Here is a 16,281-nt window from a genome sequence, read left to right as displayed (position 1 = left end):
ATGAAAAGACAACCCTCAGAATGGGAGAAAATATTTGCAAATGAAGCAACTGACAAAGGATTAATCTCCAAAATTTGTAAGCAGCTCATGCAGCTCAATATCAAAAAAACAAACAACCCAATCCAAAAATGGGCAGAAGACCTAAATAGACATTTCTCCAAAGAAGATATACAGATTGCCAACAAACGCATGAAAGGCTGCTCAACATCACTAATCATTAGAGAAATGCAAATCAAAACTACAATGAGATATCACCTCACACCAGTCAGAATGGCCATCGTCAAAAAATCTACAAACAGTAAATGCTGGAGAGCGTGTGGAGAAAAGGGAACCCTCTTGCACTGTTGGTTGGAATGTAAATTGATACAGCCACTATGGAGAACAGTATGGAGTTTCCTTAAAAAACTACAAATACAACTACCATACGACCCAGCAATCCCACTATTGGGCATATACCCTGAGAAAACCATAATTCAAAAAGAGTCTTGTACCATAGTGTTCATTGCAGCTCTATTTACAATAGCCAGGACATGGAAGCAACCTAAGTGTCCATCGACAGATGAATGGATAAAGAAGATGTGGCACATATATACAATGAAATATTACTCAACCATAAAAAGAAATGAAATTGAGTTATTTGTAGTTGGGTGGATGGACCTAGAGTCTGTCATACAGAGTGAAGTGAGTCAGAAAGAGAAAAACAAATACCATATGCTAACACATATACATGGAATCGAAAAAAAAAAAAAAAGGTTCTGAAGAGCCTAGGGGCAGGACACGAATAAAAACGCAGATGCAGAGAATGGACTTGAGGACACGGGGAGTTGGAAGGGTAAGCTGGGACGAAGTTAGAGAGTGGCATGGGCATATATACACTACCAAATGTAAAATAGATAGCTAGTGGGAAGCAGCTGCATTGCACAGGGAGATCAGCTCAGTGCTGTGTGACCACCTAGAGGGGTGGGAGGGGGATGCAAGAGGGAGGGAATATGGGGATATATGTTTATGCATAGCTGATTCCCTTTGTTATAAAGCAGAAACTAACACACCATAGTAAAGCAATTATACTCCAATAAAGATGTTTAAAAAAAAATGACCACAAATAACTAATGTTGGTGAGGATGTAGAGAGAAGGGAGCCCTTGTACACTGTTGGTGGGAACATAAATTGGTGCAGCCACTATGGGAAACAGTGTGGAGGTCCCTCTAAAAACTAAAAATAGAACTACATATGACCCCGCCATTCCATTTCTGGGTATATAGCCAAAGAAAACAAAAACACTAATCAAAAAGATAAATGTACCCTAATGTTCACAACAGCATTATTTACAAAAGCCAAGACATGGATAAGGAAGATGTGAATTTATATACATATATATAATTTATATACATATATATATATATATATGTAATGGAATAACTCAGCCATAAAAAAGAATGAAAATTTTCCATTTGCAACAACAAAGATAAACCTGGAGAGTATTATGCATAGAGAAATGAGTCAGACAGAGAAAGGTAAATACTGTATGTTATCATTTATATGTGGAATCTAAAAAATAAAACAAATGAAGGAATATAACAAAAGAGAAACAGACTCACACATACAGAGAAAAAACTAGTGGTTACCAGTGGGAGAGGAAAGGGAGGAGGGGCAAGATAGGGGTAGGGGATTAAGAGGTACAAACTACTATGTATAAAATAAATAAGCTATACTGATACATGGTATAGCACAGGGAATATAGCCTATATTTTATAACTTTAAATGGAATATAATCTATAAAAATTTTGAATCACTATGTTGTACATCTGAAACTAATATATATTGTAAATCAACTGTACCTCAATTTAAAAAATCAGTCTGGGACTTCCCTGGCTGTTCAGTGGTTAAGACTCTGCACTTCCATTGCAGTGGGCATGAGTTCAATCCATGTTCGGGGAACTAAGATCCTGCATGCTGCGCAGCACGGCCAAAAAATAAATAAAAAGCACAATCCATAAAAAAACCAATAAATTTTATTTCATAAAAATTAAAAACTATAGGTGAAAGATTCTGTTAAGAGGATGAAAAAACATGCTATATACTGCAAGAAAATATTCACAAATCACATATCCAACAAAGGACTTGTATCTAGAATATTTAAGAACTCTCAAAACTCAACAGGATAAAAACAAAAAATCCAATTAGAAAATGAGTAGAAGACATGACTAGACATTTTACCAAAGAGGATATATGGATGGCAAATAAGCACATCAAAGATGCTCCACATTATTAACCATTAGGGAAATGTAAATTAAAACTGTGATGAGTTATCACTACATACCCATTAGTATGGCTAAAATAAAAAATAGTGACAATTCCAGCTGAATTTTGACACTGCTGAATATTCATTTCCTTTTAAATGCCCTTATACTTGTTTTTCTAGTTCTCTAAATATTATTTCTCTGTCATCTTCATGGGTTTCGCTTCCCTGCGTAACTGTGGCCCAATGTTCTCTTTCCTTGAATCTTCCTGGATGATTCTCTACTGATTTCAAGTACCTTCCATATTTTGATGACTCCCATAGATTTTGATGCACAAATACCTCAAATTCAACATGTCAGAAAAAATGAACTTATCAGCTTCTTCCATAAGACGTCTCTTCCTCCTTATTCTCTCTTCTGGTTATCACTATTTACCCAATCACTCATGCTTAACACACCTGAGTCTTAACTTCTTTTTCCCCCTCTCTCTGCCATACAATTAGTCCCCAGATGCTACGAATATTTCTCCAATCAGTCCTCTTTTTGTCCTAGCCTTACATCAGGTCTTCCTCTTTCCCCTTGACTACAATAGCCATCAGTGGCTTCCCATAACATACAGAATTAAATCTTAATGTGTATGCAAGGCTTTCTGTAATATGACTCCTACCTATTCTCCTGCCTCTCCTCTCACCACGCTCTGTATCATATTTTATGCTTCACCAACGTGGACTTTCTTATTCATCCTTGAGGAAACATAATTTATCTATCTATCTATCTATCCATCCATCCTTCCTTCTATCATCTATCTATCTTAAAAACCATGAGTTTACACTTATGCCTCCTATTCCAATTTAATATCACTGGGTTCATTCTAGTCTTCCCTCTTTCCTTATTTGTTGCTCCCTTCTCTCCCAGTCAGAAACCTAGCTTTTATGAACCACAGTATATTTACTTATTTTGTTAAATTCTAGAATACACATAAACTGTTTTTAAATTGCTAACCCATAACATGTGAGAAACCTACTCTACACCACCAGGGAAGTCCCACCATCATAACTATTTTAAAATGTACTGTTCAGGACTTCCCTGGTGGCACAGTGGTTAAGAATCCACCTGGCAATGCAGGGGACACAGGTTCGAGCTCTGGTCCCGGAAGATCCCACATGCCGTGGAGCAACTAAGCCTGTGCCACCACAACTACTGAGCCCATGTGCCACAACTACTGAAGCCTGCATGCCTAGAGCCCGTGCTCCGCAACAAGAGGAGCCACCGCAATGAGAAACCCGCACACCGCAATGAAGAGTAGCCCCCGGCAACTAGAGAAAGCCTGTGCGCAGCAATGAAGACCCATTGCAGCCAAAAATATATAAATAAATTAATTAAAAAGAAATAAATAGGGGCTTCCCTGGTGGCGCAGTGGTTGAGAATCTGCCTGCTAATGCAGGGGACATGGGTTCAAGCCCTGGTCTGGGAAGATCCCACATGCCGCCGAGCAAATAGGCCCGTGAGCCACAACTACTGAGCATGCGCGTCTGGAGCCTGTGCTCCGCAACAAGAGAGGCCACGATAGTGAGAGGCCCGCGCACCACGATGAAGAGTGGACCCTGCTTGCCGCAACTAGAGAAAGCCCTCGCACAGAAACAAAGACCCAACACAGCCAAAAATAAATAAATAAATATTTAAAAAAAATAAATAAAGTGTACTGCTCAGTGGTGTTAAGTATTTTCACACTGTGCAACTAATCTCCAGAATATTCTCATATTGCAAAACTGAAACTCTACACTCATGAAACAGCTCTCCATTTCCTTTTCCCCCTAGTCCCTGGCAAGTGGCATTCTATTTTCTGTTTTATTAATTTGACTACTGTAGATACCTCATATAAGTGGAATCATAAGGTGTTTATCTTTTTGTCATTGGCCTATTTCATTTAGCATAATGTCCTCAAGTTTCACCCATCTCCTAAATTTTTAAGCATTCTTTCCCCTTTATTTGAGATATACTTTGCAAATATTTTCTCCCAGATTGTCAGTAGTCTTTTGACCTTTTTTATTATGATGTTTTTAAAACATGCAAACATTGAAATTTTATGTAGTCAGAATTTGTCAATCATTTTTTCCTTTTTTGTACCTGGAATTTGAATCATAGTTATAAAGTCTTTCCCTATGCTTAATTATAGAAGAATTTTATCAGGTTTTTTCTGGCCTTGTATAGTTTTATTATTTAGTTTAATTAAATTTCTGATCTATTTGGAATTTATTCTTGTGTATGTTGGAAGATATGTGTTAAATTTATCTTTTCCCAAATGGCTAACCAGTTGTCCCAGAAATATTTACAAAAATCTTTATCTTTGCTTCAGTGATTTGGGGTGCCACATTTATCATATGCTACATTTTCCTATGGACTGAAGCTATTTCTGGGCTTTCTATTTTTCTTTTTTTCCCAGTGGTGTGTCTATTCATGTACCTGTACCACACTATTCTCATCAGGGAGACTTTATAGTATGTTTTAATGTCTCCTAGGAATAGTTCTTCCTTACAAATATTCTTTCTCAGGGATTTCTTGGCTATTTATTTTTCCACTTGAACTTTAGTCTCTACTTGTCTAGTTTCTTAGAAATGTGTGTAGATATTTTTATCGGTATTGCATTAAATTGATTTTGGGACAACTTTAAATTTTCATGATGTTAAAATATCTTTACCAAGATCAAGTACTGTCTTTCCATTTGTTCATGTCTATTTTTGTCAGACTACTCATTGTTATGGGAGAATTTATGAAATTATATTATGATGCTACTATACCAGAATAGTATCTCCATGAGAGTGGGGCTTTGTCTGTTTTGTTTACTACTATATCCTCAGCATTTGGAACAATACCTGAATATTTGTTGAATTAATGAATATTTGTTAAATGAAGGAATAGTAAGTTAGATTAAGGATGTTTGTTTTGCCTTGAGAAAGTGAAGAGTATACTAAGAACATTAATTTGGAGAGAACTCATCATAAATAAAAATGTAAAATAGTTTCTTTGTAGGTTGTACTTTTGGATAAAATATTTTTATTCTGAAAACATGTTATTTTTCATAATATTTTTACTCTGGAATGCTACATTTCACATGTATCATTGAAATGCTACACCATTTAGAACATTTAATTTTTTCTTATTACATTCTCAGTTCAACTATATTTATTTGAAACAATGTGTAGAGAGTAGTCCCATAGTACCTATTCAGCAGGAATGGCTGGATCACATGTTAATGCTGATACCTGAGTCTTTAAAGGAAGGGAAAGAAAGAGAAGAACTCATTCAAAGTCTCATAAATGAGGTGTCAAGTGATTTTGAAAAAAGCATGAAGAGATATTTGGGTAAGTGGCATTTAACACACACCAAGCTTGCTTGTTCCCCCATCTCTCCCAATCGAAAGTAGAAATATGAATAATGAACATTATATGTTTAGCTATATATATTTCTTAGATATTTATAAAGTTTTAACTTTGAGCCTATAACCTAGTCAAATCTTTGTAATTTAAGGACACTGTTTTTAAGGGTACTTTTTGTAATTTTTATGTGCTTAATAGCTTTTTAATTTTTTACTTTGTCTTTATGGTTATACTATTTACAGGATTGTAAGAAAATATTAATGTGTTTGGGGAGATTTATTAGGGATTTAACCTTTGCAATTTTTAATTGGGTTAATTGTTTTAAGTGACCATGCCAGTGACCTTTGAATAGATAGGATGAGAAAAACTGAGAACTTATTAAAGCTTTACTGTATCTGAATTCACCTTCAAAGCAGGGCTGAAATTGTACCAAGAGCATGATTTTGTTTCACATAAGGGATTTTTTTCTTATACTCATTTTGATTCATATTAAACTATACTATCCATTATCAAAAGTTAGAAACTTTGATTTCAGTTAAGTCTTGCAAGGATTTTCAAGAAGCATTAACCTATCTATCTATCTATCTATCTATAAAATATATGTATATATATACTTTTTTTTTTTTTTTGAGTGAGGAGTGTTCTTGTGAGACCTCCAGTTAAATGGCTTGAAGATGAAGGAGGCCATTTACCTGAATCCCCTGTGTAAGTAAAATTTTTATAAAACAGTACTGTATCTAGGTTTTGATAACAGATTGAAAATAAACAGATCTTTCATTTAAGGCTACAACTGTGAAGCTCAAAAGTGTTTTGAAAACATGTAAAAAAAAAATAGTACTACAGTTTTTGTTTTTCCCCAAAGGTATCCTCTACATTGAACTTATCTAGTTGTTGCTTATGCAATTAGTGGGAACATTTATGGATGTATAACTCAACTCGGCCTTAAGTAAGCTTTGGAGTATGCCAGACAGATTTCTCCGTCTCTTCTCTCCAATCCTAAGGACTGAGTTTGTTTATCTCTACCCAGGGTAACTGAGCCAGAGCACGGTGGAAGTTAGGGAACTCATGCCTGGCCCATCAGCCTGCCTTACACACAAATGATCTCTGATGTCTCCGAAGATAATGAACTCTCAAGATCTTGATGTATTTTTATTACATGCTTATCTCCTAAGTTTCCCATTGCTGAGTATATTTCTCTCTTCTCAATCCCCAGTCTTCTCACTTGGATACTAATTCCATGTCATAAATATTATTTCCTAAAATTTAGAATGTATCATTTGAATCCTGTTTGATATGGTGTTTTGCTTTTCCAGAGGCCTGGATTATTCTAAGCTTTGGCATTCTAACTATCTGCAGACAAGAAAACAAATATTAGCTAGTTTGTACATTGTTCATCCAACTATGAAAATGTTATTGGACCTTGGTTATACAACATTTGCCAATACAGTTTTGCTAGACTTAACTGGAATTAGGTAAAATCCCATATTTATTAATTAACATTTAAAATTTGAATGTCTCCTGCTTGAGTCTATATTTTGACTATATAATTTTAAAAACTGATAAATACTCAGGACTTTTCTTAGGTTAAAAATAATTTTAATTTATCTTGTTTCAATAATTTTGTATCATGACCAATATCTATTGTTTGCCTTAAATCATTTTTTTTCATAAATAGAGGTAAAGGCCCGATTGATTGTGGATCACTGAAAAATGATTTATCAATACAAGCTAGAAAGGCAGAAGAGAAGATAATGAACACTTGGTATCCAAAGGTTATAAGTCTCTTTACCAAGAAGGAGTCACTAGAAGGAATTAAACCTGAGAAACTGGATGCATTTTATAACTGTGTTTCCACACTTATGTCAAATCAGGTAAATAGGTTTTGTATATTTTAAATGATAATGTTATTGAAGTTACTTTAGTATTTTAAATAAATCTTCTTTAGATATAGTGCTATATAATTATTTTGAAATAAATTAAGAAAGACTTTTACTATAATTTTGTTTAAATAACTTTAGCAGAAAAATGCTTCATTTCTGGAAGCAGTCTAAAAATGAGAGGTAAGGGCTTCCCTGGTGGCGCAGCAGTTAAGAATCTGCCTGCCACTGAAGGGGACATGGGTTCGAGCCCTGGTCTGGGAAGATCCCACATGCCACGGAGCAACTAAGCCCGTGTGCCACAACTACTGAGCCTGTGCTCTAGAGCCAGTGAGTCACAACTACTGAGCCTGTGTGCCTAGAGGCCTGCTCTGCAACAAGAGAAGCCACTGCAGTGAGAAGCCCACATGCCACAACGAGGAGTAGCCCCCACTTGCTGTGACTAGAGAAAGCCCGTGCGCAGCAATGAAGACCCAACACAGCCAATAAATAAATAAATAAATAAAATCTAAAAATAATAAAAATAAAAAATAAAATGAGAGGTAAGTCTAGAAGTATGTGTCAATATTATGATTGATTACTGGATTCATGCTTAAAGGCTATAAGCTAATTATCTATAGCTTTATTGGAGTAAATTAACAAAAGTACTATCCTAGTGAACATATTTTTGAACCTATGAAATTACAAGTTAATTGATTCTTGTTTTGTTCTCAATAAAATCTTGGTTCGAAACGTTATTGATCGTCTTTTAATGACAAACAGAAAGAGAATAATGAATTTTATACAATTATTTTATGGGCTCCTTGAATTTTTACTATTGTAGAAATATAATCCTAGAAAAATAGTTTTGAATAAAAACTTTTCCTTTTGGTAAAGACCTCCAAAGATTCCATGAATTTTGCCTCTTTTTTTTTAAACACAGGTAGAAGGACTTCCAAGCCTGCTGTATTTTTAAAATTAATTAATTTATTTTTATATTTATTTTTGGCTGTGTTGGGTCTTCGTCTCTGTGAGAGGACTTTCTCTAGTTGTGGCAAGCGGGGGCCACTCTTCATCGCGGTGCGCGGGCCTCTCACTATCGCGGCCTCTCTTGTTGTGGAGCACAGGCTCCAGGCGCGCAGGCTCAGTAGTTGTGGCTCACAGACCTAGTTGCTCAGCAGCATGTGGGGTCTTCCCAGACCAGGGCTCGAACCTGTGTCTCCTGCATTAGCAGGCAGATTCTCAACCACTGCGCCACCAGGGAAGCCTGAATTTTGCCATTTTTAAAGGGAATTTATATATATATATATATATATATATATATATATCTGGTATGTAATACTGTAACGAATATACATGATTTCCTTTTTACCTTTATCCTCTTAAGAGGACTATGATTATATGATAAGAAGTAAAGAGTTGAGGAATGTTTTGAAGATTATTTAGATATATGTTTGTGTACCTTGCTTAAATTTCTAATAGTTGGTTCTGCATAAGAAAGCATTATTCATACTTTGGTAACTTACAGTGCACGTTTCTAAGTTCCAGTGGCTTCACTCTCACCTAGTGAAGTGCTGGAAATCTGACCCCAGGAGAAAAAGCCCTGGTTTGTAGTGTTTGCCAATTTCCATGGGGTAAATATTCCCACCATGGTGATTTTCAAGCATCCAAGAGTTTAGTATCTGGCTCACAAAATTCTTGAATGTTTAACAATTGGCTCTTATAATTGTAGGAGCTAGCTCTAGTACACTACTGTCCCTTGCCCTGTATACATGTCACCTCATGACACCCCCAAACTTAGGTTTCAGGCCTCTCCTCCTCTCAGTCTTTACCATATTGTTGGGTCTTCTGGAACTTTTTCTGTACCAGGGACAGAATTACTAAAGGATGTAGAAGATTCTGAGTTGCCATTTTAAGATTGTTGATATTCCATAGAAAAATTAAAGTTTGTATATATTGTCCTATTTATTTTAGACTATATTTATTAAGAACATATTGTGCTGAATGAAGATAATTTTCAGGACTAAATGGATTGGTAGAGTGAATTAATTATAGGCAATAGGTTACTGATTTTAGTTAAAGGTTCAGTTTGTACTTTCTAAAGTAATAATAACTTATGGCATCATGCAGCTAAAAGAGCTCTTAAAGAGAACTGTAGAAGGATTTGTAAAACTCTTTGACCAAGAAGATCAACGAGGGCTGCCGATATTTAAGATGGAATTGACGTTTGATGATGATAAAATGGAATTTTATCCTACTTTTCAAGATTTGGAAGATGTTGTTTTGGGTTTGGTTGAGCGAATAGCTGAAGCTCTGCAGGTATTTCTTTATTCTTATCCATTGGGTTTCTTTTTTTAAAAATTTTTATTAGAGTATAGTTGGTTTACGATGTTGCATTAGTTTCAGGCGTACAGCAAAGTGAATTGGTTATACATATACGCATACCCAGTCTTTTTTTTTAGATTCTTTTCCCATATAGGTCATTACAGAGTATTGAGTAGAATTCCCTATAGGTCCTTATTAGTTATCTATTTTATATATAGTAGTGTGTATATATCAATCCCAATCTCTCAATTTATCCCTCCCTCCTCCTTACCCCCTGGTAACCATAAGTTTGTTTTCTACATCTGTGACTCTGCCCATTGGGTTTCTTTATATGGCCCTTTTTTGAACTTTTAAATTGACTTGAAGCTCTATAAAGTGTATATGTACATTAAATGTTATAACTCGTTGTTTTCTTTCCATCCTCCAGGTTATTTTAAGTTAAAAGTACTTTCTCTTTGAGAAAGTTTCCTGGCTTGAGATGACTTTTTTCTTCTTATAACTTTTATTGCAGTTATTGATTTATTGCAGTTATTGATATTTTTGTGTATGTCTCATGTTCCCTACTGAGTTGTGAACTTCTTAAGGACAAGATCCAAGTCATGTTTGTTCTTTCTAGAGCTTTCTAGTATAATTATTTCAACATTATAGTTCCTCAATAAATATTTGTTGAATGATAGAAAGCTAACCCAACTAAGGTTTTATATTAGACTACAGACAATTTTAAATCATTATTTTGCATCAAGTTATCTTTTCTTGGACCGCTGAAATCTGAAATGAATTTTTAAAAGTATAGTATAAGATCTACATATAGATCAATTGCACAGATATTTATTTCATGAATTGTCATTTTTATTTATGTTAGAATGTCCAAACAGTACCCTCTTGGCTATCAGGAACTTCAACAACTGTGAGTCTTGACACAGAACTTCCTGAACATGTGTTACAATGGGCTCTTGATACACTGAAGGTGGCAGTACATCATAACTTAGAAGGTGCAAGAAAACATTATGAGACATATGGTATATATGACACATAATATTATATCTCTTTTTTTGCCATAAAAGAATGCCATTTTATTTTTACTAGAATTTGGTCAGTTATTTGGTTGTCTGGATCTGTCATGAATGAGCAGAGAGCCAGCAGTGAGCATAGGCACGGCTTTTGGCAGAGTCATGGATCAAACCCAAGAAACTTGAATTCTGTTGTTCAGTCCAAAGAGTGAATGTTAACTGGAGCAGGGTCATAAAGCCAAAATGTAGAGAGAAGAGTTGTTGGCATAAGGAGAAAGTTAAATCAAGGGCAAAAGCAAGGTAATTTCTAAGAATAGTTTTGAAGAGTCTGCAGCTCAGTAGCCTCCTCAAGTGTGTTATGGGCTCAGGATAGATAGTTGTTATTTGACATTCTATTAACCAAAACCTTTTATTGACTGGCTTATCTGTACCTCTAAGTTATTTTACATACCCTATTATCTTTATTTTAAAAGTTTGCATTTAACCTGGTTTGCTTATTAAGTCTATTTTATGTTATTCTGTCTGTTCCTATTAGTGTATGTTAATAGTCTATTAATAATATTTAATTGAATAGGCTACTCCATTCTATGACTATATAAAACAAGCACTTTACCTTTTTAAGAGGATGTTACTGAGATTTAAGTTAGATTATTAATTTTCAGTTGAAAAATACAATTGGCTCCTTGATGGGACTGCAGTTAAGCTGATAGAGACTTTTCAGGCAGAAGATCATACTTTTGATGAATACACAGAGGTAAGTGTTAATTCTGTTTTTCATTAATGTCTTTGAATTTCTTTTTAAAATTAAGATCTTTTTGTTCTAAAAAATAAATGCTTCAGTCTAAGTTAACAGAATTTCTTATTCAAAACGTCATTTTAGTAAACTCATATGTTCATCTAATAATTTCCCTAGTCATTCTTTTTTTTTTTTTTCCTAGTCATTCATTTAACTCATTCATTGATTCCACAAAAATATCTTTCATCACATTCAGAGACATAGCAAGATTTTGGTGATGCAAAAATAAATAATACGTAAGCATTATCCTCAAGAGCTTGTATTTGGCATGGAAGCCAGACATCGAAATAACAACTGTAATATATTGAGATTAGTACTAGAATGGAGATAGGGACAAAGTGTTGTGGAAGCTCACAAGAAGGAATGGTTACTTTTGCTTTTGGAAATTGGTGGAGGTTTCTAGAAAAAGTGAAAAGTGGGCTGGACTTTGAAGTAGATGTTTATAGTTGGAGAAGAGAGGAAATGTAACATAAGAAAAGGCCAAAAGTATTTAGAGGTGTTCAGAGAATGTCAAATAAACCCCAAATGGCTGAAGAGTAGGTAATTAGGGAAACAATATATGGGGTATTTTGTGTTTCCATACAAATTTTAGAATTAATTGTTCTAGTTCTATGAAAAATGCCATTGATGCTTTGGTAGGCTTGCACTGAATATGTAGATTGCCTTGGGAAGTATGGTCATTTTAACAGTATTAATTCTTTTACTTCATGAGCCTGGTATATCTTTCCATTTGTTTGTGTTGATTCAATGTCTTTCATCAATGTCTTATAGTTTTCAGAGTACAGGTCTTTTACATCCTTGGCTAGATTTATTACTAGGTATTTTATTCTTTTTGATGCAGTTGTAAATGAGACTGTTTTCTTAACTTCTCCTTCTGATAGTTCATTATTAACATGTAGAAACAGAACAGATTTCTGTATATTAATTTTGCATCCTACAACTTCCCTGAATTTATTTATTACTTCTTACACTATTTTGGTGGTGTCTTTAGGATTTTCTATATGGGTTATCATGTCATCTGCAAACAGTGACAGTTTTACTTCTTCCTTTCCAATTTGGATGCCCTTTATTTCTTTTTCTTGTCTGTTTGCTGTGGCTAGGACTTCCAATACTATGTTGAATAAAAGTGGTGAGAGTGGGCATCCTTGTCTTGCTCCTGATCTTAGAGGAAATGCTTTCAGCTTTTCACCATTGAGTATGACATTGGCTGTGTAATATAGCCTTTATTATGTTGAAGTATGTTTCTTCTATACACATTTTTTTGACAGTTGCTATCATAAATGGAATTTGCATTGTGCCAAAAGATTTTTCTGCACCTATTGAGATGACCAGATGGTTTTTATTCTTCATTCCGTTAATATGGTGTATCACATTGATTGATTTACAGTTATTAAATCATCCTTGCATCCTTGGGATAAATCCCACTTGATCATGGTATATGACCCTTTTAATGTATTGTTGAATTCAGTTTGATAATATTTTGTTGAGGATTTTTGCATCTATGTTCATCAGTGATATTGGGCTGTAATTTTCTTTTTTTCAGTTGTCTTTTTCTGGTTTTGGTATCAGGGTGATGCTGGCCTCATGTAATGAATTTGGAAGCATTCCTTCCTCTGCAATTTTTTGGAATAGTTTGAGGATAGGTGTTAACTCTTAAGTGTTTTGTAGAATTTACCTACAAATCTGTCTGGTCCTGGACTTTTGTTTGTTGGGAGTTTTAAAATTATTGATTCAATTACTTTACTGGTAATTGGTCTGTTCATATTTTATATTTACCCTATTCAGTCTTGGCAGATTGTACATTTCTCAAAATTTGTCCATTTCTTCTAGGTTGTCCATTTTATTGTCTTGTAATTGTTGGTAACAATGCCATGTGATCCTTTGTATTTCTATGAGTCAGTTGTAACTTCTCTTTTATTTCTGATTTTATTTATTTGGGCCCTCTCTTTTTTTCTTAATGATTTTGGCTAAAGGTTTATCAATCTTGTTTATCTTTTCAAAGAACCAACTCTTGTTTTCACTGATCTTTTCTATTAATTTTTAAATCTCTATTTCCACTCTGATATTTATTTCTTTCCTTTTACTAATTTTAGATTTTGTTTTTCTTTTTGTAGTTCCTTTAGGTGTAAGGTTAAATTGCTTATTTGAGGATTTCCTTGTTTCCTGAGGTAGGCTTGTATCACTATAATTTATCTCTTAGGACTGCTTTTACTGTATCTCATATATATATATATTTTATTGAAGTATAGTTGATTTACAATGTTGTATTAGTTTCTGGTGTACAGCAAAGTGATTCAGCTATACATATATATAAATATTCTTTTTCATATTCTTTTCCATTATTGTTTATTGCAGGATATTGAATATAGTTCCCTGTGCTCTACAGTAGGACCTTGTTGTTTATCTAATTTATATATAGTAGTTTGCATCTGTTAATCTCAAACTCCCAAGTTATCCCCCAACCCCCTTTCCCCTTTGGTAAACAAAAGTTTGTTTTCCCTATATATTTTGGATCATTGTGTTTCTATTTTCATTTGTCTCCAGATATTTTTTGATTTCTTCAGTGACCCATTGGTTGTTTCATTGTGGTTTTAATTTGTATTTCACTGATGACTAATGATGCTGAACATCTTCTAATGTATTACTTTCCACCCATGTATCTTCTTAAAAATAAAGTGTCTGTTCTAGTAATTTTTATATTTTAAGTTGTGTTTTTTATTCTTATTAATTATAATGGATTTATTTTATTGGGCTATATTATTATAAAATTCTTATTATTGAGTTTTAAGCTGTCTTTATATATTTTGGCTAAAAGTCTTTTATCTGCAAAATGTTTTGCAATATTTTCTCCCAGTATGGGCCTTGACTTTTCACTTTTTGTAACCATGTCTTTCAAGGAGCAGGCATTTTAAATTCTATTGAATTCCAGTCTATCAGTTTTTTCTTTTAAGGTTCATTCTTTTTAAGGTCCTGTCTATCTTTTTGTTTCCCTACTCCATGGTCACAAAGATTTGTGCCTATATTTTCTTCTAGACGTTTTATAGTTTCAGCTTTTACATTTAGGTCCATTACCCATCATACATAATTTTAACATATGGTGTGGAATATGAGTCATGGTTCGATTTTTTCCATGTGGGTATCAAGCTGTACCAACATCATTGATTGAAAATACCATCATTGGGACTTCCCTGTTTGCGCAGTGGTTAAGAATCCTCCTGCCAATGCAGGGGACAGGGGTTTGATCCCTGCTCTGGGAGGATCCCACATGCTGAGGAGCATCTAAGCCCATGTGCCACAACTACTGAAGCCCACGCACCTGGAGCCCATGAGCCACAACTTCTGATCCCACACGCTGCAACTACTGAAGCCTGCATTCTCTAGCGCCCACATGCCACAACTACTGAGCCCATGCGCCACAACTACTGAAGTCCACACGCCTAGAGCCTGTGCTCCACAGCAAGAGAAGCCACTGCACTGAGAACCCCGCGTACCTCAATGAAGAGTAACCTCTGCTCGCCACACTAGAGAAAGCCTGTGTGCAGCAATGAAGACCCAACACAGCCAAAAACAAAAAAAAGAAAATACCGTCTTTTCCCCATTAAATTATCTCGACATCTTTATTGAAATTCAATTGACTCTATGTTTGTGGGTCTATTTCTGGATTTTATATTCTTTTCCATTGATTTATAGATCTATTCTGATGTCAATACCATAATCTTGATTTCTGCAGTTTTACAGTAAGTTTTAAAATTAGGTATTAATTATAAGTTCTCTACTTTTTTCTTCTTTTTCAAAACTATTTTGAATACTCTATGTTTTCTGTATTTCCGTGTACATTTCAAAATCAGTTTCTATAAAGAAGCCAGCTGGGATTTTGATTAGGATTGAACTGAATTTCTTTTTTTTTTGGCTGCACTGCACAGCATGCAGAATCTTAGTTACCCAACCAGGGATCGAAGCCTGGGGCCCTGCAGTGGAAGTGTGGAGTCCTAACCACTGGACTGCCAGGGAAGTCCTGGTCATTTATTCACTTTTAGTATTATTAATATAGTTTTATTTCTGTCTGCTATTTTACTTTTTGTTTTCTATATGTCTCATGTCTTTTTTGTTCTTCTATTCTTCCTCTTTTACTGCTTTCTTTTACATTAAATGAATATTTTCTAATGAAGCAATTACGTTTCTTTAATGATTTTTTTCAATTTTTAAAAAAGTTTTTTTCAGTGTTTATTCTAGGGCTTATGAGAGAAGCCTAACTTAAATAGCTTCAGATTTATGCTAGCTTAATTCCAGTGAGATATAGAAACATTATTCCTATATAGTTCTATACCCTTTCCCCCTTTTTGCGGTATTATTGTTATACATATTACATATATTAATGTTACAAGCCCAACAATACATTGTTATAATTATTACTTTACCACCTGTAGTCATTTCCTTAGCCCAGTACAGCTTTGCCTCCACCTTTCTTCTTTGTACTCTTATGTTTATGTTTAAAATATATTTACATTTCTGTATGTTAGATGCCCAACAATACATTATTGTACATGTTATTTTATGCATTAAATATAATATAAATATATATGATGTGTATTATACATATTATTTTATACATCTCTTTTTAATATTGGTTAAGAGAAAGAGGGAGAAAAATATGTACTTATACTATCTTTTATACTT

At 34.3% G+C, this 16,281-nt stretch overlaps 1 protein-coding gene across 1 annotated transcript in view; it reads left to right on the top strand.

Annotated features, from left to right (window-relative positions):
- The window catches only part of DNAH12 (dynein axonemal heavy chain 12), a 232,994-nt gene that overhangs the window by 42,833 nt on the left and 173,880 nt on the right, over positions 1-16,281 (top strand). Inside the window, exons 6-12 of the mRNA XM_022572785.3 lie at positions 5,413-5,602; positions 6,250-6,322; positions 6,931-7,089; positions 7,293-7,488; positions 9,604-9,792; positions 10,661-10,817; positions 11,471-11,562. Of these exons, the coding sequence (XP_022428493.2) occupies positions 5,413-5,602; positions 6,250-6,322; positions 6,931-7,089; positions 7,293-7,488; positions 9,604-9,792; positions 10,661-10,817; positions 11,471-11,562 (1,056 nt within the window). The remainder of the gene's footprint in view (positions 1-5,412; positions 5,603-6,249; positions 6,323-6,930; positions 7,090-7,292; positions 7,489-9,603; positions 9,793-10,660; positions 10,818-11,470; positions 11,563-16,281) is intronic.

Source organism: Delphinapterus leucas, chromosome 10, assembly GCF_059928025.1.
Source record: "Delphinapterus leucas isolate spDelLeu-1000000601 "Yukka" chromosome 10, BTC_Dleu_Yukka2, whole genome shotgun sequence".
Taxonomy (NCBI): Eukaryota; Metazoa; Chordata; class Mammalia; order Artiodactyla; family Monodontidae; genus Delphinapterus; species Delphinapterus leucas.
This window is presented reverse-complemented; position numbering and strand designations above follow the sequence as displayed.